At 34.4% G+C, this 23,753-nt stretch overlaps 1 protein-coding gene across 4 annotated transcripts; it reads left to right on the top strand.

Moving 5' to 3' along the window:
• The first annotated feature begins 3,144 nt into the window (after positions 1 to 3,144).
• LOC132039704 (uncharacterized) lies at positions 3,145 to 13,865 on the top strand. Of its 4 annotated transcripts, none has more exons than XR_009410454.1 (7): positions 3,147 to 3,492; positions 3,587 to 3,642; positions 5,696 to 5,750; positions 6,115 to 6,195; positions 6,281 to 6,517; positions 9,444 to 9,510; positions 13,358 to 13,865. XR_009410454.1 is itself a non-coding variant. In XM_059430215.1 (6 exons), exons 1-5 carry the CDS (start codon positions 3,261 to 3,263, stop codon positions 6,508 to 6,510), a joined length of 654 nt encoding a protein of 217 aa, XP_059286198.1. In that variant the 5' UTR covers positions 3,152 to 3,260; the 3' UTR covers positions 6,511 to 6,517; positions 13,358 to 13,865. The 4 variants fall into 4 exon arrangements, 2 of the variants coding, with proteins under 2 accessions (XP_059286199.1, XP_059286198.1); XR_009410453.1 differs by lacking the exon at positions 9,444 to 9,510 and having other exon boundaries at positions 3,152 to 3,492; positions 13,358 to 13,706; positions 13,748 to 13,865; XM_059430215.1 differs by lacking the exon at positions 9,444 to 9,510 and having other exon boundaries at positions 3,152 to 3,492.
• The last annotated feature ends 9,888 nt before the right edge of the window (positions 13,866 to 23,753 follow it).

Genomic DNA, 23,753 nt, shown 5'->3' with positions numbered 1-23,753 from the left:
TGGTATTGAGGATTTTGGCCCAAAAGGGGAGGCGTTTTCAAGCCAAAAACTTAACGGAAGGTAAATTTGACCTATTTCGAATAGTTTAAGGTATTTTTGGCCCTTTTCTCAAAAAATTAACATCGAAGGAGAAGGAGGATATAAAATATCAAAGGTAAAACAGAAAAGGGTAAAACAATGCCCTTAATGTATTAGAAATGGTTAAAAAATGCCTTCTTCCAATTATTGGATCAAATTTGCGCTTCCTCCCATCCAAATGTCTCAAAAATGCCCTTGACGTATTGGAAGCGGCTAAAAAATTCCCTCCTTCCACCTATTGAAAATTTGCCTCTAAAGTTATTTGTAGACTCAAAATTGCCCCTCCATTAACGACGCAATTATATGACAACTAATTAAATTTTAATTAAATATGTGGTCTTTATTACATGGTTGACATATAAATTTGACCAAACCAAACACCAAACTCGTTTTAAATTAACCAGCTAAGCCATAAAATCATTTTTCCACCTCCTGTTTTCAATTAATTTAACATATTGTTCTGTTGGTACATAAATTTTGATTAACCGAACCAGATAAAAAATTTGCTTGAATTTTGATTCCCTCTAGGTTTTCTCTACACATAGCACAATTAACTAATTATGTCTAAATCTTAAATTAGTTAGAATCGACTGAACTTTAGAATATATACTTGTAACAAATATCGAATTAAATGTAACTATTGCAGTCTTGAAAGCATTCAAAATAGATACTCCAACATTGAACAGCCAGCAGCAAAATCACACGCTGCTTAAATCATTCTCATGCACTTAAGCAAAAATAAATAAAACTTTTCAGGCATAAAGAATATCAGACCATGCAACAGCAGTACTTCAGATAAAGAGGAAGATATAATTTCTTCTCAAACAGGGTTTATCAATCTTTAGATACACCGTTTTTTCTCTGGCAGACTTTTATGAATATTTATTTGAGCATATATTGGTACAGAAATCAATATTTAGCTACACAGTTAATGGGGGTGTGTGTGTCGGGGGGTGGGGGTGCGGAGGGCCAATTTTAAGGCTGAAAATAACTTTTAAGTGTTTATTGTGGAATTGAACCAATGATTTAGATCGCGTTTGTTTATGAAATTTGTCAAATTTCAACTTTTCGATGTGATTTCGAAATCCGAAATTGTAAAAAAAATATAGGTTGGCATTCCAAATCATGATTTCAATTTTTTTTAAATGTAAAACTTGACCCGTAAGCTTATATTTTGTTAAAAAAAGATTCATAAGTTGGTAGATATATTTTTTAAATGTAAACCTTTACTCAAAGTAATAATGTTGGTTCGTCTTTTCGATCATTTGATTGGATATGCATGCTGGACGTGAAGAGATTGTCTGTACCATGTGAGATGATTATATTAAGAGCGATTCTTTGCACCAGCGACTAAATTCAATTTTCCTTTTTTATTGAACTAAAGTTCAATCAATAGATGTTTAAAAAGATCTTTTGGTAGCGTATTAACTTTGTTATGAACTATGATTTGCTCATTTGGTAAGATTGTCTAAGAGTCGGGGAAGTTTTGATAATTTTCACAACTCGTAGGGTTTTCAAGTTTGTGAGAAAAATAACAACTTAAAAAATCTAAATTGTTTGTCCAAACAAAACTTCAACTTCAAATCAACCTGATTTCAAATCATGTCCAAACGGGACATTTGATTCAATAGGTAGAAGAGGGCATTTTTGACCATTTCTAATACATTAAAGGAATTTGTCAGCCATTTAGATGGAAAGATGCGCAAATTTGATCCAATAAATGTAAGAAAGACATTTTTGAAACATTTCTAATGCGTTAAAGAAATTATTGATCCTTTTCCGAAAGTAAATAGATATTGCATTAGATAAGAGGGAGAAAATGTCGAATATTCTAAGTTTAGGGGGGATAGGCCCATTTATTTAACTCCTAAACGTCCTGTCTTTTGCTGTTTCACTTGTTCTGGGCTTGGAGTCACTGTTAAGGGGCATTGGCACTTTTACCCCATTTTGTGCTGATCTTTAATTTTTGTCCTTCATAATAAATAATTTTTTCCGGACATAAACTGATATTTATACTATAATATCTAATAAGCTATGTCTCGTGCTTTTAAAGAATTCATTTTTTTTTCTTAGATTGCCCTTCAAAGGCGCTGGTCTTTAATTTCTACCCCTCAAATTGCTGGTCTTTAATTTTTCCCTCATAATTCTCTTTAATTTTTAATCCTTTTCAAAAAATGATCGAAAATATAAAAGGGCTTGGTTCGAATACCAGCTTAGTTAAAAAAAATAAAAATCACAAGGCATAGGTTTCACAAAAGTTTAGGCAAAGGTTATGACAACGAACATAAGGCGTAAGCTTAAGCTCGCAATTTGCCTTTAACGACAATTAATTCTTTCGCGAAACCTTGTCTTGCAATTTTTTTTTTGGACGGAGCTGAGATTCGAACCCAGAACCTCGAGATATTTTCGATCACTTTTTTCGACGAAGGGAAAAAATTAAAGACCAACAATTTAAGGGGCAAAAATTAAAGACCCCAAAAAAGACGATTGTCCGAGTTATCTAAAGAATTTATCTTACACACTAGGCATAAATTAAGATTACTTAGAACCAACCCATTTGAAGGAAAAATCGTTTAATTGCACTGTTTGCTCTTCAAATGGGATGAGCTTTAGTTTTTCTCCTTCAAACGGATGATCTTTAATTTTTGTGATGGATGATTTGTCCTTCAATATTAAACTTATGCTTAGTGATGCATAAGTCCTTTAAGACGTGGAGCATAACTATAAAATATTATGATGCAAAAACACAAATTTAAACTCCGCGAAAAAATTACTCCCTCCGTCTCATTTTGTTATGCGGTTTTGGACCTAAATTTAAGAAATAAAAGAAAGATTTATGAATTTTCTAATTTAAAACAAGCTAAAGATATTTATACGATTATAAATCATTTTGTTAAGCATATAAGTAATGTTTAAAGTTAAAATTGCTCCCAAATAAAAAAGTATCTTTTTTTGGTACTAACTAAAAAGTAAATTACTGTCATATAAATTGGACAGAGATAAAGGGCGAAAATTAGAGACCAATACAAAATAGGGACAAAAAGTGCAATTTTTTCCTGTTATAACCTTAGATTACCCACAAAAAAGGTCACGAGTTCCCTCAAAACCTCTTTTTTGTCAGCACAAAAACCCTTTATACTTCCCCCATTCAATTTTCTCCAATTTTTTTTTAGCTTTCAGTAATGGAAATAGTAACAAAGAAAGAGAGTGGTGGTAGTAGTAGTTGTAGTAAAGCAATCCCAGATTCAGTAATGGAAGCAGTGAAAAGAACCTCAAAAAACGTTGATGATTTAAGTAATAACTTAGATGAATTCTTGTCTCTTTATGGTGCTGATGTTTTCCCTGAAATGGGTCCTCTTCAACAGGCTCAATCTTTGCTTTTATTAGCTAAAGCCACAACAACTCTGTTTGCATGTAATGTTTTTACTTAATTCTTGACACCTTTTTTTTTTGTTTTGGTTGTGGATTTTGATACTTTGATTTTGTTTTGTTTTGTTTGGTTTTGCAGTGAGGCTTAGATGTAAAGGGGTGAATCCAGATGAACATCCTGTCAAATTAGAGTTTGTATGTTTTCTTCCTTTTGCTTTTTTTATAGTGTTCTATTTTATTTTTAAAGATCAATTTTTTGAGGGTTTGGGGGTTGTTTGTGCTTGGGACTTGGAAGTATAAAAAAGGGGAAATTTGAAAAAAAAAAAAAAAAGAGTTGAAAAAATGGTGAGTTGTGTTTGGACATGAATACAACTTGGAAGAATGTTGAAGTTTTGTGAGTGATTTGGAGAGAAAAATGTAAAAAAGATGTGTTCTTGAAGATTTTGGTTTTGCTATTCTATGGTGTCCTATTTTATTTTTAAAGATTCGTTTTTGAGGGTTTGGGGTTGTACTTGGGAGTTGTAAGTATAAAAATGTGAAATTTGAAAAGAAGTTGAAAATTGGTATTTGGAAATTGGAGTTGTTTTTAGACATGAATACAAATTGGAAAAATGTTGAATTTTGTGAGTGATTTGGAGTGAAAAATTAGAGTTTGTATGTATTCTTCTCTGATATTCTGCTTTTGCCATACTATGTTGTTCTATTTTATTTCTCAAAATTCTTTTTTGAGGTTGGGGTTGATTTTTTGTGTGCTTGGTACTTGGAAGTATAAATTTTCCTTTTTCTTTCTTTCTTTGTGTGACCCTTTTTTAGGCTTTTGAATTTGAGTAGTTAAGGTGTTGCTTTGTTTTCTCTTTCTTGGGTTGTGAATTGTTGCTTTGCTATTCTATGGTGTTCTATTTTCTTTTCTAAGATTCTTTTTGAGGGGTTGGGGTTGGGTTGTGTGTGCTTGGGACTTGGAGTTACAAAAAATGAGACATTTCAAAAAAAGTTGAAAAATGATATTTGGAAATCGGAGTTGTGTTTGGAAATGAATACAAATTGGAAAAATGTTAGAATTTTTTTGTGAGGCTTAAATGTAAAGGGGTCAACCCTGACGAACATCCTGTCAAATTAGAGTTTGTATGTGTTCTTCTTGAAGATTCTGCTTTTGCTATTCTATGGTGTTTTATTTTCTTTCTAAAGATTCTATTTTTGAGAGTTTGGGGTTGTGTGTGCTTGGGACTTGGAAGTATAAAAAATGTGAAATTTGAAAAAAAAAGAAGAAGAAGTATTATTTGGAAAAAGTTGAAAAATGGTGTTTGGAAATTGGAGTTGTGTTTGGACATGAATACAACTTGGAAAAATGTTGAACTTTTGTGAGTGATTCGGAGTGAAAAATGTGAAAACATTAGAGTTTGTATGTATTCTTCTGGGAGTTTCTGCTTTTGCTATACTATGGTGTTCTATTTTATCTTGAAGGATTTTTTTTTTTTTTTTGAGGGTTTGGGGTTGATTTTTCTGTGTGCTTGGGACTTGGAAGTATAGATTTTACTTTTTTTCCTTTCTCGTTTTGACCCTTTTTTAGGCTTTTGAATAGTTAGGTGTTGCTTTATTTTCTCTTTCTTGGGTTGTGAATTGTTGCTTAGTGGGAGTTTGGACATAAAAAAATGAGAAATTTGAAAAAAAGTAGTATTTGAAAAAAAGTTGAAAAATGGTATTTGGAATTGGAGTTGTGTTTGACATGAATACAACTTGGAAACTGTTGATTTTTTGTGAGTGATTTGGCGCAAAAAATGTGAAAACAGGTCTTTGGAGTTCTTCGAAATCCGGAATATTCAACTTCAAGTTGAATTCCGGAAAATTGTAACAGCTTTATGTCCAAACATGATTCCGGAATAAAATTCCATAAAAAAGTGAAAATTATCTCTGGCCAAACGGGCGTTAATGGTTCTTTTTCTTTCACTCTTTTTTTAGGCTTTTAAATAGTTAGGCGTTGCTTTGTTTTCTCTTTCTTGGGTTTTGAATTGTTGCTTAAGCTGAAATGCTGCGTTAGAATTTGTGATTAACTTTGATTTGGTAAAATTTTAGAAGAAAGAAAGATCTACTCTTGCTAATTTTAATGCGTTCAGCGAATAGTAACCCTTTTGGTTGTGATGGTTAAGCTAACGTTCTTTATTATAGATTCTGATCAATTGGTTGATTTGGTTTAAGTCTAAATTTAATGTCTAAGTTTCCTCTTATTTCTTGGTTCTTTTGTTTAATGTAGGAACGTCTGAGCTTGTACCAAGAGAAACTGCAGTACTTGATGGACCTGAATAAAGGTAAATTTGAATCTTTCTATGAAATTGGGTGGTATTGGAATAAATAAAGAAGTTGTGACGGAAAGCCTAAAAAGTAAATGATCCACTAAAAGTATAAATTACAGTGTCCTCTTTCTGATATTATTATTTGTGACCAGTAAAAAGAAAAAAAGTATCATGCTTGCCTCCCATAACATGTTGGTCACTTTTGATTGATCACCTTGATTTTGAAGAATGGGTTCTGGAGTAGGGCTTGAAATGATTTCTGTTGTTCAGCATATAATAGTTATTGTTAAGATATGCTATTTAAAAACCTTGCTTTGTTTCCATATGACATATCAATGACAAATGTTGAATACTGACTATTCTCTATTTGTCCCGTAAGCGCCATTGCGACCATCAGCTATGATAAATCCGCAAGCTGCAACACGATTTATCGAGCATTCGTTGCCTGATCTCACACCTGGTAACTGCTTAACTATTTCCAAATGTGTGCAAGTGACATTGCATTTGTTTTTTTTTTTCTTTTTCTAAACAAGCCTGTCTTGCAGAGCAGAGGAGAAGCATGCGAGAAATCAGTAAAGGTGAGGGGACTAGGATTAAGTATGTTGAAAGAATTGCTCATAAGAAGAGGAAGTATCCTGAGCAGCAATCTGTTCGAACCGCTGCCCAAGAGTTTCTTGAGAAAGCGTCCCGTGAGCTTCTTGGTGAAAACCAAAGTGGTTTTAAGGGACCTTTACAACTGCCTGAGGGTGATGGTGAAGATCTACCTATGAGCTGATTTTCTGGTAGATTTTGAACTCACTTGTTCCAGTTTATAATCTATTTCTCTTTTTTTATGGATCTTGCTAGTTGCGCTGCTGGCATATTGTTTTATCTTCTTAAAGCATTTTCATGATTTTCTTAATTCCAAGTGCATGGTTATTTGATGCTTCTTTTGTTGTGTGGGTATGGAATAAAGTTATTCAAGTCTACCTCTTCTTTTGTTAAATTTGTAGCTGAGATAGGGATGAAAATTTATATATTTCCAACACTAATGGAAACATATTATTGACACCATTGTTTTTCTCCATGGGAAAATTCATGACGTCTTCCATACATTGCCGGAGGCACTGTCTGATGCAGCTTCATGTGGACCATGTTTAGTATGCCATTCTAATGATGGAGATACTAAGGACATTTTTTTTTTGAATCATCGAGATATAATAAGGACATTCGTTTTGTTTTTTCTGAAACATCACGAGATACTAAGGACATTCGTATAATTTAACTCTATTAGTATACTTCATTTTTTACTAATATGGAAAGAATTGAACAGCATGTGTTTTGAGAGCAAAGAATGTGCAGAACATGTTCTGAAAAAAGTTGCGTATATATATTGGCCTTTTGGACCATGTTAAAAGATGTTTGCTGTATAGTTTTGACCAGTAGCGAAAGCAATAGTTTTGACCAGTAGCGAAAGCAATAGTTTTGACCAGATGCGGCATCTTTTAGGACCTTGTGAAAAGGTTATGGTGAAAATGGACTTGTATGATATATCAAAGTGGCTTTCATTTAGATATTGAGAGTGAAACCTCTATTGTTTTGTTCTTAGTCACAATCATCTTAATAGGTCAGAAATGCAATCTTGATGAGACGATGCCACTTCCATCTTCCACCTATTTCGATTTTAAATCTTGATCCTTTTAATCAAAGAGGTTTCCTTCAATACTGAAGACCAACGGCCAAAAAGAAAAGCGGGTGGGGGCGGGGGGGGGGGGGGTTAGGAGTAGGAAGGAAGGAACAAGCAATCAAAGATAAGTCATGACTCATGATTGGTCAGTCTTATGCTCTAAGTTTGCACTATACGCGGGCTGGGAAGAGTCAAACCTCAATAGTAAATGATCTTTTTATAAATAATGTTATATTGATAAGGGGATCAGCTCCCATACACAGTGGTTTATCAAGACATAGAGAATCTAAAAAATAGTGATTCTATACTAAAGACACCCAATCTTATATCAAATTGGAACTTCATGGTGCACTTAAAAAAGAAATGAATGAGAGATTGTTCTTCAAATATAGAAAATCATTCTTTATTCCTTCAAAAGTTCTCATATTTCTCTCTTTCCATACAATCCACATAAGTGCCAGTCCTGCCCGATGTCTTCATTTCCATCTTGTAAAGGTTCAACTGAAACAATACCTCTTTGAGTGCATGGCATCGTTGATTGTAGTCCGAACCATCTCCGCAGTCAAGTAGCTACTGACAATGTAGAGGGTGATGATTAACATCTTCACCAGAATTCTTACACATAAAGCTCCAATTGACATATGATTATCCTCTTCATCAATATTTCCCACTGTCAAAAATTGTTTCCTTAACTGCCAGTCACGTGAAAAAGCACTGTCTTGTTGTCAAGGGGATTCAAATTGGGAGATGCATAAATCCAACTCCATCTTGACCAAGAGCTTTTTGTAATAGGATCCATTACTCCCAACGTTCACCTCTACACACCCTGATTGCTATGTGAAGTAATTTTTTTTTGGTGAAGTAATTCAACTAGATGTTAGAATTCCGCCATTTCCCAATCATGCAAAGACAAGTAATGATAAGGTCTGTAATTTATTGTACATTGCACCCTTAAGATCTATAATCAGTAAAATAATTGAATGAAATGTTCAATAAATTAGATCCGCATTTACTTGTTACCTTTCTTAAAAAAGATCCACATTTAGAGCACTAGGAGATCTGAAGATATTCTATTTTAAATGAAAGAGATCTGAAGATATAAATGGGTACAACTATGTAATCTTCGATGGATGACTTTTACTACATCCTTTTTTCAATGAAAACATCTGGGGATGCAAAGCTATCCAAAAGCTGTTTTAGCTCCTATACCTAACTTAAGGAGCAAAACAAAATTAATGAACATTTTACATTATTTACAGTGTTCAATTTGCTTTAACAAAAATCTGAGACATTTCTTTTCGAGTTTGGGATTGGCGGTGAATTCCCATTCAAAGCGACTAACGTTTCTTTCCTTCCATAATGTCCTGGAAAATTACCGGCAATAATGATTTACCACGATCTTTTTATCGATCTGTTCCATCATAACTTTTTTTCTGTTTGAGGCATTACAGATTGGACCAGAAAGGGGCACAAAACAAGTTCAATATCCTTTGTTGTACAGTAGTGAAGAAAGAGGTGGTAAATTTTTCTAAGCTGGAAGTGCACAAATAACTAGTCCCTCTGTCCCAAATTATATGAAACTCTTTCCTTTTTAGTATGTCCCAAAAAGAATGACACCTTTCCATATTTAGTATCAATTCAACTTTAAATTTACCTTTTTACCCTTAATGAAATGATTTCTAGCCACACAAATTTCTATGGTTTGTTTTAGACCACAAGCTTCAAAAGTGTTCCTTTATTTCTTAAACTTCGTGCCAAGTCAAACACTTTCATAGAAAATGGGAGGTGGGAGTACTACATAGTACTAGTCTGCTCCTCTTGAGGTCTTCTTGAGTAAGGCAAACCTCCTGCATAAGCAACTAGCTAAAACAAGCATAGGAAATGTTAAATGTCCCTAAACATAAGATTAGCATCTTGTAATTATGCTATAATATGAGATACATGAGATCCGTACACATTAACAAAGTAGGTTTTGCACCCAAGGGTGGCTTAGCCTTGGTGGATAGAGTTACCTGGTACTTGTTGCTGATGGGAAGTGGCAGGTATCTCGTGGAATTAGTCAAGGTGCGTGCAAGCTGGCCCGAACACCATGGTTATCAAAAAACAAAGGTAGTTTTAGAGCCACATGTCTGACACGACAATTACATCTTATGCAGTGCTTCTTTCATCCTAATTTGATTGATATTCTTTCCTTTTTTGTCCGCTCAAAAATTGACACCTTTCTATATTTTGAATCTATTTAATACTTGTAGATCCCATTGAGCACGAAAACAAGTACTTTGGTAATAAGGCTAATCGTTTGTATCTATGCCATATTTTACTTAGATCGTTGTTTCTTTCATGAACCACATGTCCAATCAAACCACCAAACATATCGGGGCAGAGGAGGTAGTAGATGTGGGTATTTAGATAGTTGGTTTTGGTTTTGATGTCAATATATGTCTCCAATTTCATTCAGTAAATTTCTTTAGCTCAGTCAGGTAATATGTTTCAAACTTTTAATTAGTCACCTCATGATTGTGGATTTTACTTTTTGCAACTTCCTTGGATATATGAAAGTTTCATTTTTCCTTCGGGAAATGGTTTAATTAATGAAAAGAAGGGAATCCTCCAAAGTTTCATTTTTCCTTGCGGAAATGGTTTAATTAATGCAACTTCTCTATTTGTTTCAAGTAAATCTTGAGTATCATTTAGTTCTATTCTGTCAATTCAAGTTTCTTGCTGTATTTGCTACTCCAATAAGTAACGTCGGTACTTATGCTTGGTGATACTGAAAGAAGTTAAAGCATGTGTGTTGCAGCCTCCAGGAGAGTCTGGTTGCATGTAAACTGGATCATCTCTAAAATTCTAATAATAACAGCAAATATAAACACCTCCTATGATAAAAAATTAGCTGAAAGTTGTTTTTACTGATCAAACATAAAAAGCAAATACATACTGATTTGTAAAAAACTTGATAGTAGTAGTTGATATAAACTTATTAACCTGTTTTTACTGAATTAGTAGTATCCTATACTTCGAACTGTTTAAGTGCCTTGTGTTGTGTTTGATACGTGCTGGAAAGAAGTCTCATAGAAATATGTATACAGACTAGAGGTGGCAAAATGGGTAAAAAATATGGTTATCGGCCCGACCCAACCCATTTTAAGTGGGTTGAATACCCAACTCATTTAAAATGGGTCAAATATGAGTCAACCCATATTATCCACTTAAAATATGGGTAAATTAACGGATAAAGTGGATAAAACCCACAACATATAGAGTGTGTTTGGTATGGAGGAAATGTTTTCCAATTTTTCCATGTTTGGTTGGTCAAAATGTTTTGGAAAACATTTTCTCTAGCTCCTCCCCCCCCCCCCCCACCGCACCCCACCACCTAACCACCCCTACACCTTCACCACCCCCACCCCTACCCCCACCACTTAACCACCCCCTCCTACCCTCACCCATCCCCACCCTCACCCCTACCCTCCCCCTCCTACCTCCCTCCCTACCCTTCACCAATATACCTCACCCCATTCTATCACCACCTACCTTCAACCCCACCTCTCACCCTACCTACCACCACCCCTATCTCTCAACTTTGCAAAACTAGGCATTTTGCAAACTTTCGAAAATAGGTTTACAAAAGTAATCAAATTACAAAAGTAGTCGCTTTTTCAAAATATTACTCGCGAAAGTAGCTACTTTTTCAAAAATAGTCGTTTTGCAAAAGTAGTCACTTAAGAAAATAGTCACTTTTAGAAAATAGCCACATTGTGAAAGTAGATACTTTTTAAAAAATAGTAACTTTTTGAAAGTAGTCAATTTTCATAAATAAATATTTTGTGAAAGTAGTTACTTTAAAAACTAACTACTTAGCAAAAGTAGCCATTTTTAAAATAGCTTCTTTGTGAAAGTATTAAAATAAACATTTTTACAATGTGCCATTTCTAAGATAGTGGTCACTTTTGTGTAGCTATTTTTTAAAGTGACACAAAAATGGCTACTTTGTAAAGTGGCCATTTTTTGAAAAAATGACAAAAAAGTTGCTATTTTTGCAAATTTGCATTTTCGGTCGTTTTGCAAGAAATATATTTTTTCAAAAATCTTTTTATGTCACCTTTCAAAAATGATCAATTTACAAAAATAGCCCTTTTTGTGTCACTTTTAAAAAATGGCTAGTTTACAAACATAGTCACTTTTTGGGATTGTCTTCAAAGTGCAAAGTAGTCATATATGAAAGAGACGGCTTGGGAGGGTTGGTCGCGATGAATAGGGTGGAGTTGGGGTGGGGTAGGTGAAGATGAAGTGTGTTAGGGTGGTCGCAAGGGGCCGGGGATGGAGGGTGGTGGGGGTTGGCTTCAAAAGATTTTCGGAGGTCTCATTGAAAAGTTCTATTCTTCCCACAAGTTGAGGCCCAACTATAGATTGTACAAAATGTAAATTAATCTTCTCCATATAGCTACATGAAGCCAACATCTTTGAAAGTAGTTTTGGATACTATGGATAAGATGGATATCCATATTATCCGTCGGGTAACCCATTTTTAACCGTGTTAAATATGAGCGGATCGGGTAATTGATCCGTTTTTTGTCAACCCATTTTCGATCCGTATCCGTTAGCTGGAAGGTTCTACTAATGAAGTTACTCGTATTTAGAGAAACTGTAGAGGGATGAGCATTATTTCACTGGGTATGTTGTGTTTGTATCTAATAGAGGGATGAGTGGTAGTCTCTATTCAGCCAATAGCCAGGTGAACTAGATAAGGAACATGATGGGAAATGAAAGGCGCAAAGAAGTATGAAGGAGTTGGCTTCACCGGGTCTCGTTCAAAGCTTAGATTGTACAGTACCTTTAGGGATACCACTGTTGGCAATGATATGCAGAGTTCCTGCCATGTGTTAGCTGGATGAGTATCGTAATGTGGATGCATTACAAGATTAGTCAGAAAAGTCTAAAAGAGTGGTCTGTAATTAGATATTGCATGTTAAATTCCTCAATGTCATTGCTTGCTAAATAAGAACTAGAGCTAATGAAGAGAGGAAGTTGGTGGTTAAGTTTCAAGTGCTTTGTTATGCTGAGCTAACACAAATTTTCAGGCATCTTGGCTCAACTAGTAAATTCTCATTCACTAGTAAAATGCTTTACTTGGTCCCTTTTTGCAGCCATGTGGAGTCGCCAAAAAATTATATGGTGAATAGGAGTCTAAAGTGACTTGATGATTTCTTAGATGTTTTCGATTGTAAGACAGGAAGACCAAAGAAAGTAGAGCAATTATCATGAGTTTGATGAATCTGGGAATGGAGGGGATAACGGAAGGATTAAGTTAATTAACAAGAGCTTAAATTTATTTGCTTTCAAAAGTTAGTGGAAACAAAGGAAAGAACAGGTCTTTAAAGTTTCCTGTGATGCAGAAGGAGACGTTCCCCTCTGCTGTTTTTTCCCGTATCTCTCCCTTTCAGTTCAAAACATCTTTAGATATAGCAAATATAAAATTCATTTGTCTACTTACATATGTGATTGAGTTTTGGCTGAAATAAGATGAATGACAGAAGTTTGTCACTCGGTATTAATTTTCTGCAAAGTTTTGGCCCGTCATGGTTATCAAAAAGTAGTTTTGGCTAGTCAAAAGCTTTCAGAAAATGATAAGAATGTGATAAGACAATAACAATAAATCGCAGACTTGTAAACCTCAACTGGAGTATATTTTAGCCTTTTGAATGTCGATCTTTTATTATAACTGTTCTTAGTTTTTGATGTTTTAACTTCTAGTAGTTTCCCTTTTTGTGATACTCAATTATCCTTATGATAACCAGTCTGAATTAGTTGTTGCTTATATTTGAGTGGTAAACTGCTTTCCATAAACCTTTGCAAAGAAAAGAAACTTATACCTGAACAGATTGACACACCATTTTTCTCAAGAAAAGATGAGTTGTGCTTTTGATTAACCATGATGTGAATTTTATGGGTGCAGAAATTCTCTTTTGCTGACGAAGTGATGCGAGCCATTGCGAGGTGCGTACCAGATTGATTGTTGATGAGCTCTTCAAGCATCTCCTTCGATTTCCAGCCTATCAAGAAGATGCTCAGATTGTTCACAAGCTTTGCCAGCAAATTTCTACTTTTACCCCTGCACGTTGATGCAAGTTAAATTTTGATTATGAAGAATATAGTGTATTTTCATATTCAGTTATGAATCCAAAGTTGCTCCTTGTTTTGCTGTAAAGTTTGTTTGTTGTAAGAGAACAAACAGGTTAGGAAAGGAACAATTAGCTGGCAGTTTTATGTACAATAGTGCAGCAAAAACTAGAAACTCTCTCTTTGTTTTGCATGGATCCTTTTGCATTAGGAGCAATGAAGCTAGTGTGTCTATTTATTCACTTATTATGAGGATGGTGAAGAAGATTGTATGGTTAGGGTAGAAGAAAAGCAAGCTTATTTCAGATCCAGATTTAGTACAGAAAAGGGTCAGATTGCTTGTTTATATTTGCCCTTACCATCCAACTTTAAGCACATATTTACCCCTTTAATTCCTTGTCTCCTCCTTTATTACCCTACGTGATGCCTACATGGATTATTTTTCCTCCCGATTTAGTTCTAGTCACAATTAAACCCGATCCAGTTTGCAAAATAAACCCATCCCACCAACGAGGTTAAAGCTTATGGGAGTGAATCTTCACATCTTTTACTGATTCTTGACAAAGATTTCGCAACCAGCCTTAAGATTCTCCACAATCTCTGCACAGGCAAGGCCAAGCAGAAAGAAGCAATTTTACGAATACCCTTCCAAGCAGATCGACTCAGCTCTAACTCGAATCATGTTCTTGTCGCACAAAATTTGCCATAAATGGAGGAGTTTGGACATAAGGCCATAGATCTCAAAAGCTAAAACCCCGACCCCGGGATTCTTGATGGTCGCTGCCTTTCCATGGGGCGCACTGGCTGTTACCGGTAACCAAGCTGTGGGCTATCGTCTTCTTCACCTTAATCCACCACGTTTCAAGCGCCATGAATGCTATACTAATGATGAGTTCATTATAACTAAACAACTACTGTTTTGAGAAAGTACTAAGAAGAAGAAGAAATTGAAATGAAGATGGGTTCATTTTGCAAACTGAATCAGGTTTAATGGTGGGTCGGATTTAATTATGATCAGAATTAAATACCTTTCCTCATAAAAAACGTGTAATCAGAATTAAAGTGGGAGAAAAAAATATCCACGTAGGCTAATAAAGGTGGAACAAGGGAAATTAACTGGGCAGGGGTAGATTGTGCACAAACTTGGATGATAAAGACAAATATATCTAGAACATGTGAGTGTGAGTTACATTATCCTTCTCAATGATAAATGTGAAATAATTTCACTTTAAACGTTCAAATCTCATGCTTTAATAGACTTGCTTGTGAATTAGGATTCTTTATACTCTCGGGGTATATTATGTGCATACTTTGTTTGTTAGAGGATAACCATTGGAGAAGTCTTTGGAAAATGTAAAGACGGAGTCTCCATACTTCGTAATAAACTCAGTGTATATAAGTTAATTTTACTTGAAAGAAAAATATACAATAACTAATCGGTTTGTCATTCAAAATATGGATGTTTGATGGACAATATTCTGTATGATTAAATGTTATAGGTGGGACTTGAGAAATTGTTCTTTACATGTCCCTATTTCTTTTTCCTACATTTAGGATACTTGTTGCTGTTTATAGCTTATTCATAGATCATTCATTTATATAGGTGAAGCTAGATGTCTTTGACAGTTGCAATGTTTTCTTTTATACTCAGTAGGGGTAAGGTTTGCGTACATCTTACCCTCCCTAGACCCCACTTATCGGATTACATTGGGAATGTTGTTGTTGTACTCGGTCTTTGAATTTTTTAGTCGTTGCTCTTCATTAATGCATGTGGTCTTCTAATCTTGGGTAGTTTTTCTTTAACTTGACTGTTATAGCTGGATATCCTCCTCGAAGATCTTCTACTTGTTGTCGCTTTCCTTGATTTGCCTTGATTTCGAATGTCCTTTGGCTTGTCGATTACGATATCCTTGTTTTGACTGATGAATGTAATCTCTCTGAATTATCTTAGCAGTGGTCCTTATTTTCTCATATGGTGTGCTATTATTTAGTCTACTGTGGTGAGTCTTTGATTGGAATTCAAGTAGTGATTCCCATTCAAGTTCTTAAACAGATTGATCTTCCTCTCATTTGTGCCTTCCAAATATGCTTATTCCTTTACTTCCATAAATCATGGAGTACATGAAGGATCCTCAATCATATAGTAGCAATAATGAGAAATTCTTCCCTTCTTAGATGTAGTATTCTTTTAACGCAAATTACATAAACAAACACTCAGATTTGATCCTAACTGTCATCTTGACACTTAAATTTACCCAGTGATCATTTAGACACATCAACTTAACACAGGCGTATCTCCTGGACACCACGGTCCAACACACCTCACGCGTGAACCTATCAAATGGACAGATTAGTGAATGACACATGTATCTTTTTAAAAAAGAAATAATGTTTTCTTAATAAACTAGAAAAACCCTCCCCTCCACCCCCAATTCTTCTTCTTCCGATCTCTGCTCCTACAATATCACTCTTGTGATTGGAACTGCAAATTACATAGAGAAAGAAATTGGTTAATTAGTTCAGTTTCATATAATCAGAGTTTATGTTTCTTCCACTTGTGTTTTTTTGTCTTTAAAAATGGCAAATTAATAAAGATATAGTTGGATATCCTCCTTGAAATCTTCTATCGTTGTCAAATTTGCCTTGATTTTGAATGTCCTTTGGCTTGTCGATCCCGATATTCTTGCTTTAATTTCTCTGAATTATCTCAGTAGTGGTCCTTATTTTCTCATAAGGTGTGGTTATTACTTAGTCTACTGTAATGAGTCTTTGATTGGAATTCAAGTAGTGATTCCCTTTCAAGTTCTTAAACAGATTGATCTTCCTTTCACTTGTGCCTTCCAAATATGCTTCTACTTCCATAAATCATGGAGTACATAAAGGATCCTCAGTCATATAGTAGCAATAATGAGAAATTCTTTCCTTCTTAGATGTAGTATCTTTTAAGGCAAAATACACATAAACAAAACACTCGTATTTGGTCCTAATCGTCATCTTGACGCTTAAATTTACATGGATTAAGTGTACTCACATTAAATTGTGCCAAATGGATAGATTAGTGAAATTGTATTTTTTTTTTAAAAAAAGAAATAATGTTTTCTTAATAAACTAACTCATTTTAATTGTAAAATCACTAATTTGTAAATTTGTGGAGTTTTGACCATTAAAAAAGTGGGGGAACTAAGCTTATTAGGCTGGTTATTTGGATGTGCAGAGAGAAAATAATAAAACGAGGTGGCGCCCATTAGAATGAAAACAAGGTAGATTATAAGGGTAAAAATTTTTACTGTACTTTTAAAGATGCAAAATGGGTGGATTAACATCGCACTCGAATAAGAATGACCCACGCGTGTGTCGGGTCGCATCCGAATGTCTAAATGGAACAAGTCAAACTAACGGTTGAGGCCACGTTTGAGTGTATGTCTATGCATTTTTCCTTCTTTTAACGTCATACTTGAACTTGAACATCTCATTCCTTCCATAGAATATCTTCCTTCTAGAAAAACTAATATTCTTCTCGTCAAATTCTTGGAACCTTATTTTGGCTATTCATTAATAAAAGTGGGAGAACTAAGCCTATATTAGTCTTTTGCTCCTATTATCCTACGGGTGGGCAATTTTTGCTCCCAGAAAAGTTTCTCATGGTGGGTGTAGAGAGAAAAGAATAAAACGGAGAAGGATGAGAGAGAGGCATTAGGAATGAAAACAAGGTAGATTATAACGGTAAAAATAAAATTTTACTATACTTTTAAAGATTAAAATGGGTGAAATAACATCACACACGCTTAAATGTGAAGATAACACACGCCAATGTAACACGGTCGATCCATCGAGTGTCTACTAAACACACACTGTTAAGTTGAGGTGTCTAGATAGTCACTTAGTAAGTTAGTGTCAAACTGACAGTCGAGATCAAATTTGAGTGTGTATGTATTTTGCCTTCTTTTGAACGTCATACTTGAACTTGAACATCTCATTCCTTCCATAGAATATTTTCCTTCTAGAAAAACTAATATTCTTCTCATCAATTTATTTGAACCTTATTTTGGCTATACAAATACTTTGATAACTCTGAAAGTGAACTCCTCTGTCGTTTGTGGATTTGAAATTTCTAGACATATCTTGATACTCCATAAATTTTGGACATATCTATGTTGGATTGGAGCTTCCATCACGCAATTCCTCAATGATGAATCTTGACTTCCCCCTCGATAATTTCGTCATTTATCCGAATAGTTTTTCGACTGCTATAGCGAAATGCTACTATGGAGAACACATAATATAATATAACATGAAAAACTGATGCCTAAAAAAATTTAATCGTTATAATAAAATATTTTGATAGAGGATGGTTGTTATAGAGAGGTCTGACTGCACTTAAATTAACACTTACTTAGCTTGGACCATAGTGTCCATAACCTGACAAAATTATTAATGCTGAGTGATGGCGTTCATAATTTGTTAGAGGTACCAAAATATCATTGTATACTTAACACCACAAATTCTAAGAGCACTTATGATAAAGAAAAAGCATCTATTTTTCTTTCAAAGTCTTTGCTCAATCACACAACGTCATATAAAACGTAATGAAGGGTGTTATATTTAAATTAAATCCAGCCTAGAGATATACTGACATAAGATATATCAAACTTGAATTATGGCAGTTGTATTTGTATTCCTACAAGTAATGTAGAGACATATATTACAGTACAAAAGTTAGTGTTGGAAAATATGAAGAACACAAAAGATTTAAGGCTTGAAAAAACATGAATGAAGAACATAAAATTGAAGACTTGGAACACGTATGTGCGAGATACTTTTCTAAAAGCAATTATTTTCTCCTTCTTTTCCGGGAGATTGCTATGGAACTGTGTGCAAACAACTTTAGTGGATATGACAAGCCTTTGAATTTCTATCTAAGCAAATAGTGAAGAAATTTTATTAGGAAAGAAAATCTCTTAACTTGATCTTTTGAATGAGAGACTTTGGATAAGGAAGATGTTGGGATCGAAATAATCAAGGTTTCATGCGGAAGCTAATAATTGCAAACATTGAACGACGATAAATCATACGACAAAGAAAACTCTATTAAAAGAAGCATAATATTTAATATGGCCTAGTAAAGTGACCTACATATTGAGAAAAAATAATATAAAAAACATAAACTATTGAGAGAATAATCGCCCCCTAAACAAGAATTTTCTAATGACTACATTGTGGATGTTATTGTGTTGTTTATGAGAATAAAATATCTTCTATTTATAGAAGTTGAAATCTTCTCCTCCAAGAAATAGGATAGATATAGTAGAGTCCTTTTCCACAAAAAAAACCTTTTCTACCAAAAAATCTTTTTTGAAGTAAACACAATTATGATAAAATTCAAATAAACTAGGAAATTCAGGGCAAACCCTAACAAATCTCCCCCTGGCCTTAATTTTCTGGCAAAATAATCTTGATTTTTCATCTTCACATAATCTTCATCACTGTTTCTTGCCATGGTTAAAAATATTATGGTTTAAATTTTGCTTTATTTTTAAAGATGTAACAGCAGGGATGTTGAAAATATGATTGAAATTCATCTCCACATATAGTACTTTAGACAAAATCTTCATCATCGCGAAATCGATTGCAACTTGATTTGAACTGGCATCTTTGAACCTGTCTTCAACCCATTGAACCATTGGCTCTGATACCACTTGTTGAGATTGAAATAATCAGTATGGGTCATGCGGAAGCTAATAATTACATACCTTGAACGACGATAAATCAGACGACAAAGAAAACTCTATTAAAAGAAGCATAATATTTAATATGGTTTGGTCAAGTGACCTATATATTGAGAAAAACTAATATAAAAAACATAAACTATTGAGAGAATAATCGCCCCCTAAACAAGAATTTTCTAATGACTACATTGTGAATGTTATTGTGTTGTTTATGAGAACAAAATATCTTCTATTTATGGAAGTCTAAGTCTTCTCCTCCAAGAAATAGGATAGGTATAGTAGAGTCCTGTTCCACAAAGAAAATCTTTTCTACCAGGAAATCTCTGTTGAAGTAAAACACAATTATGATAAAATTCAAATAAGGTAGGAAATTCAGGGCAAACCCTAACAGAAAAGAAGTTTAGAGAATAGTTGTAAGAGAAGGGAATTCTTTTCTACAATGTAATGTTTGAATCGGGATTAGGCAACCGTTACCCCTCCGAACTTTTATTTGCCGTTGCTACGACACACCTTACCTTTTCAGGGGTCCTATTACCCCCTGAACTTTTTTAAAACGGAATAGTTACCACCCTGAAACTGGATATCTACTCTCTTATGGGAGAGTGACATACACTCTCCTTGCCACATGTATATTTATTTGTTTTCTATTTTTTTAAATTCTTTTCGCTTACGTTGAATTTTTTTAAAAAATTTGAAAAACTGAATTTTCTTTTTAAAAAAAATGAAAAATGGATATTTAAAAAAAATCTGAAAATTTGATATTTTTTTTAAAAACAGTTATTTAAAAAAAAAAAAAAACAACTTTGAAAACATGGATTTTTTTAAAATATGAAAAACTGGATTTTTTTTTTTTTATATAAAATGTCTTAAAAAATCTAGATTTTCTTGATTTCATTTTTTAGGACACTTTTATTTTTCAAATAAAATCTGGATTATTTTAAAGAAAATCTGGAATTTTTTTTTCTTGTCAAAATGTGAAAAGACTAAATTTTTATAAAAATTTGGAAAAACTAATTATTTTTTTAAAATGTGGAAAACCCATTTTTTTAAAACTAAATTTGAAAAACTAGATTTTTTTTTCATATATAGAAAAAATAATTAGTTTAGAAAAGTACTTTAAGCTTTAATGATAATTAATTAGGTGTAACTAAAGGTGAAGTACCCAATTAAAAAATGATACGTGTCAGATTTTATGCTTCTCACTCTCCCAAAGAGAGTGAAACACACCGTCCTTGCCACGTCGGTGCTAGGGTGGTAATTATTCCGTTTTAAAAGTTCAGGGGATAATAGTATCCCTGAAAAGGTAAGATGTGTAGTAGCAACTTTGACCAAAGTTTTGGGGGGTGGGGGGGGGTAACAATGCCTTATCCCGTTTGAATCACTTCAAAATGCAAGACAAATTTTGTCTTTAAATAGACATGAGTGGTTACAGGCTTTCTAAAAGACTTATCTTCTAGTTTCACTATTGCCTTACCAAAGACTTATTACTAGCTCTGCTTTACTGCACTATAAAAGAATTTGACATACTAACTTTTTTTGTGTACTAAAACTAGTCTCATACTTCAAAAATGTATAAGCCAGTGTTTTACCTTGTTGTTCACTTTTCACTACTCCTAGTAGCACCAATTTCATCATTCTCATGTATCACTAGTTTGAGTAAAGGTTCTTCTCTTTCTACTTCCCAAGATAGAGTTGATAAGATAAAGTACATTCTATGTTTTGATGATTGTCAAACTGTTGATGAAATAGAGAGAGACCTGATTCGTTATCTGCTCCTTTTGTACGTCGTATAGTCAACAAGCATTCTATTTGTGAAGATGCATCGCTAACCGTACAACATTCTTTGCGGCCAGTGTCTTAAGTCAAACATGTGATGAGTGATCGCTATATTTTGTGACCACTCAGTTAAAAATTGGGCTTGATCCAATGGTTAAATTAGCGGAAAATGCCAAAGGAAGCTGGTTGGTCGGAGGGAAATCTACTGTAGAATTACTAGGGTTTTGCGTTTGATGGAGTGCATCTAAATCAATCCTATTTCATGATTGTACTAACCATTAAATGTCTAAAACATAATAATAACTCCATATAATCCATTAATGATTGAGGGGCTTACCTTTTTTAAGAAATCCCAAAGCTTCATTCCAAATTCAACCTTGAATGGCCTTTTTTCCAAAATCTAGCGATTCCAAATAATTATTCAGTGTTAATCTAGTGTTAACTTAATATAATTGACATAGGGATTTGAATAAGAACTTACCTTAGGTGTTTAGTAGCGCTCTGTTCGAAAATCCTTACATAAAACGCTTTAGGGTTGTATTTATAGGTTATCATAAAGGCTTGGGCTTTAAGACCTAATCCTATAAGAATCAGGATTTTCATTTTACATGTTCTCAGCAAATTGGCCATAACTTTTTGCACAGAACTCTGTTTGACATGGGCCTTATATGGATGGAAAGATATTTCAATGGATGTTTTGAGTTTTCTCCACTTCTCAACGGATTTTCACGAAATCAGGTTGGAAGATAGACCTGCCATAAACTTAGCCGATTCTATCGAATCTTAAGCACCTTACTATTAGCCACTGTGCAATGATCATATCTCCTTGGTCCGATCTCCAATTGGCCTTATCCTTATATGCTTGGAAAGGTACTTCCACGTACTACAACTTTTATTAAGGAATATTTCAAAATTCTCAACTAATTAAGGAGTTATGATTGCTCGAATGCTGACGAGACGGAGATAGATTAAGATCAATAGGCTAATTAAAGAGAAGCCTTTGAGCAATATCAGTGCTTACATTGTATCTATACCATTCATAACCATGTGACCATGATCATTCCCTTGTTCATCGTCATACTGTGCCACGCTCAGCAGGGAATCACTACTTCCATAAAATCTGGTAACGCCATGTTGGATTGGACATTCCATCACACAGTTCCTCACTCGTGAATCTGATACCAAATATTATTGGTATTAAAGAACAGATAAAAGATAGAAGAGAAGAATAAGAGAAAAGTATAGATGCAAAGAGAAGTTTAGTGAGAAAACTAGCAGATTGTATTATCATTTATCATGCTCTTCGAGAACTATAAGCAGCTTCTTCTATTCGTAGCCTCTGCTGGGACTATATATCCATCGACACATGATCTGGATATTTCTTTACTTAGATAACTATACTCTGCAATGGTTAGTTAAAGCACTTAATTGGAACTCAAGGGAGGTGTAGTGGTTGTTGACGAAGAAGATAGCTGTAAACAATTGGACAATAATATGCCCAAGACAGCTACCACTAGGGTCACCTTCAAAAGTTTTCCAACCTTTTCACAAAGATATCGATAGAGTGCATGCACTTTGTTAAGAATTAAACGAGCGATGCAGCGGAACCGATCATGATGCCCCAACACAAGAACAATAATGCAAGAAAGCAATAAATGTAATGAACACAAGATTTACGTGGAAACCCAAGACGGGAAAAATCATGGGGCGCGAAGTGCAGAGAAATCAACTATAAGGTGAGGGGTATAAAACGATCTCAATAGGGTGTCGAAGCACAACGAGATCAAAGGAAACAAAATATTACAAACTCTCAATGAAAACTCTGTCTAACCGAAGTGTAGAGTACAGTCTTGTGTGTAGTCTTGATAGTTGTTCTCTTTTTCTTGATGTTCTGGCCGAAAATCTCTTTTAAATAGGGGTTGAAAATGTTCAAAATCCTAATTGGAATGAGACAAGCTAGTTGCATCCCAGTTGAAATGGGACAATTTCGATAAACCCCTTTGAGACATATTCCAACAATCTCCACCTTGGACCAAAATACATCAAAGATCAATACTCGTCAACCTATAAAGCCCTGAAGGGCAATTTAAGCATGAAGAAAACCAACTAAGTCTAGCCAATTCTTAAATTTAGAAATTGCTAGCGGCTTGGTTAACATATCTTCGGGATTCTCTGACATGTGAACTTTCTTTACCATAATCTCCCCTGCGAAAATAGTATCTCTGATAAAGTGGTATTTAAGGCTAATATGCTTGGTCTTCGAGCGATGAGAAACGGCCTTGGAAAGATGAAGAGCACTGCTATCGTAAAAATACAACGGTAGAGTACCCTCGTTAAACACCAAGATCAATAAGAAGACCTCGCAACCATGTAGCTTAACTTTAACATCTTCGGAAAGCGGCCCGATATACTCAGCTTTGGTAGTAGAAAGGGTTGCAATAGACTGTAATTGTGCTTTCCATGAGATAGCACCAGAGCACAGTGAAAAAATGTAACCAGAAATAGACCTCCTACGATCGAGATCACCACTATAATCATAATCAACAAACCCAACAACATCATAAGATGATGCCTTGGCTCTATCAAATACTAAACCAATATCAACGGACCCTTTCACATGATGAAGAATCCACTTCATGGCATTCCAATGATCTTTTCTAGGATTATGCATATATCGGCTCACCATGCTTACCGTAAAAGCTAAATGAGGTCTAGTGCAAACCATAGCAT

This window comes from Lycium ferocissimum, chromosome 12, assembly GCF_029784015.1.
Source record: "Lycium ferocissimum isolate CSIRO_LF1 chromosome 12, AGI_CSIRO_Lferr_CH_V1, whole genome shotgun sequence".
NCBI lineage: Eukaryota > Viridiplantae > Streptophyta > Magnoliopsida > Solanales > Solanaceae > Lycium > Lycium ferocissimum.
This window is presented reverse-complemented; position numbering and strand designations above follow the sequence as displayed.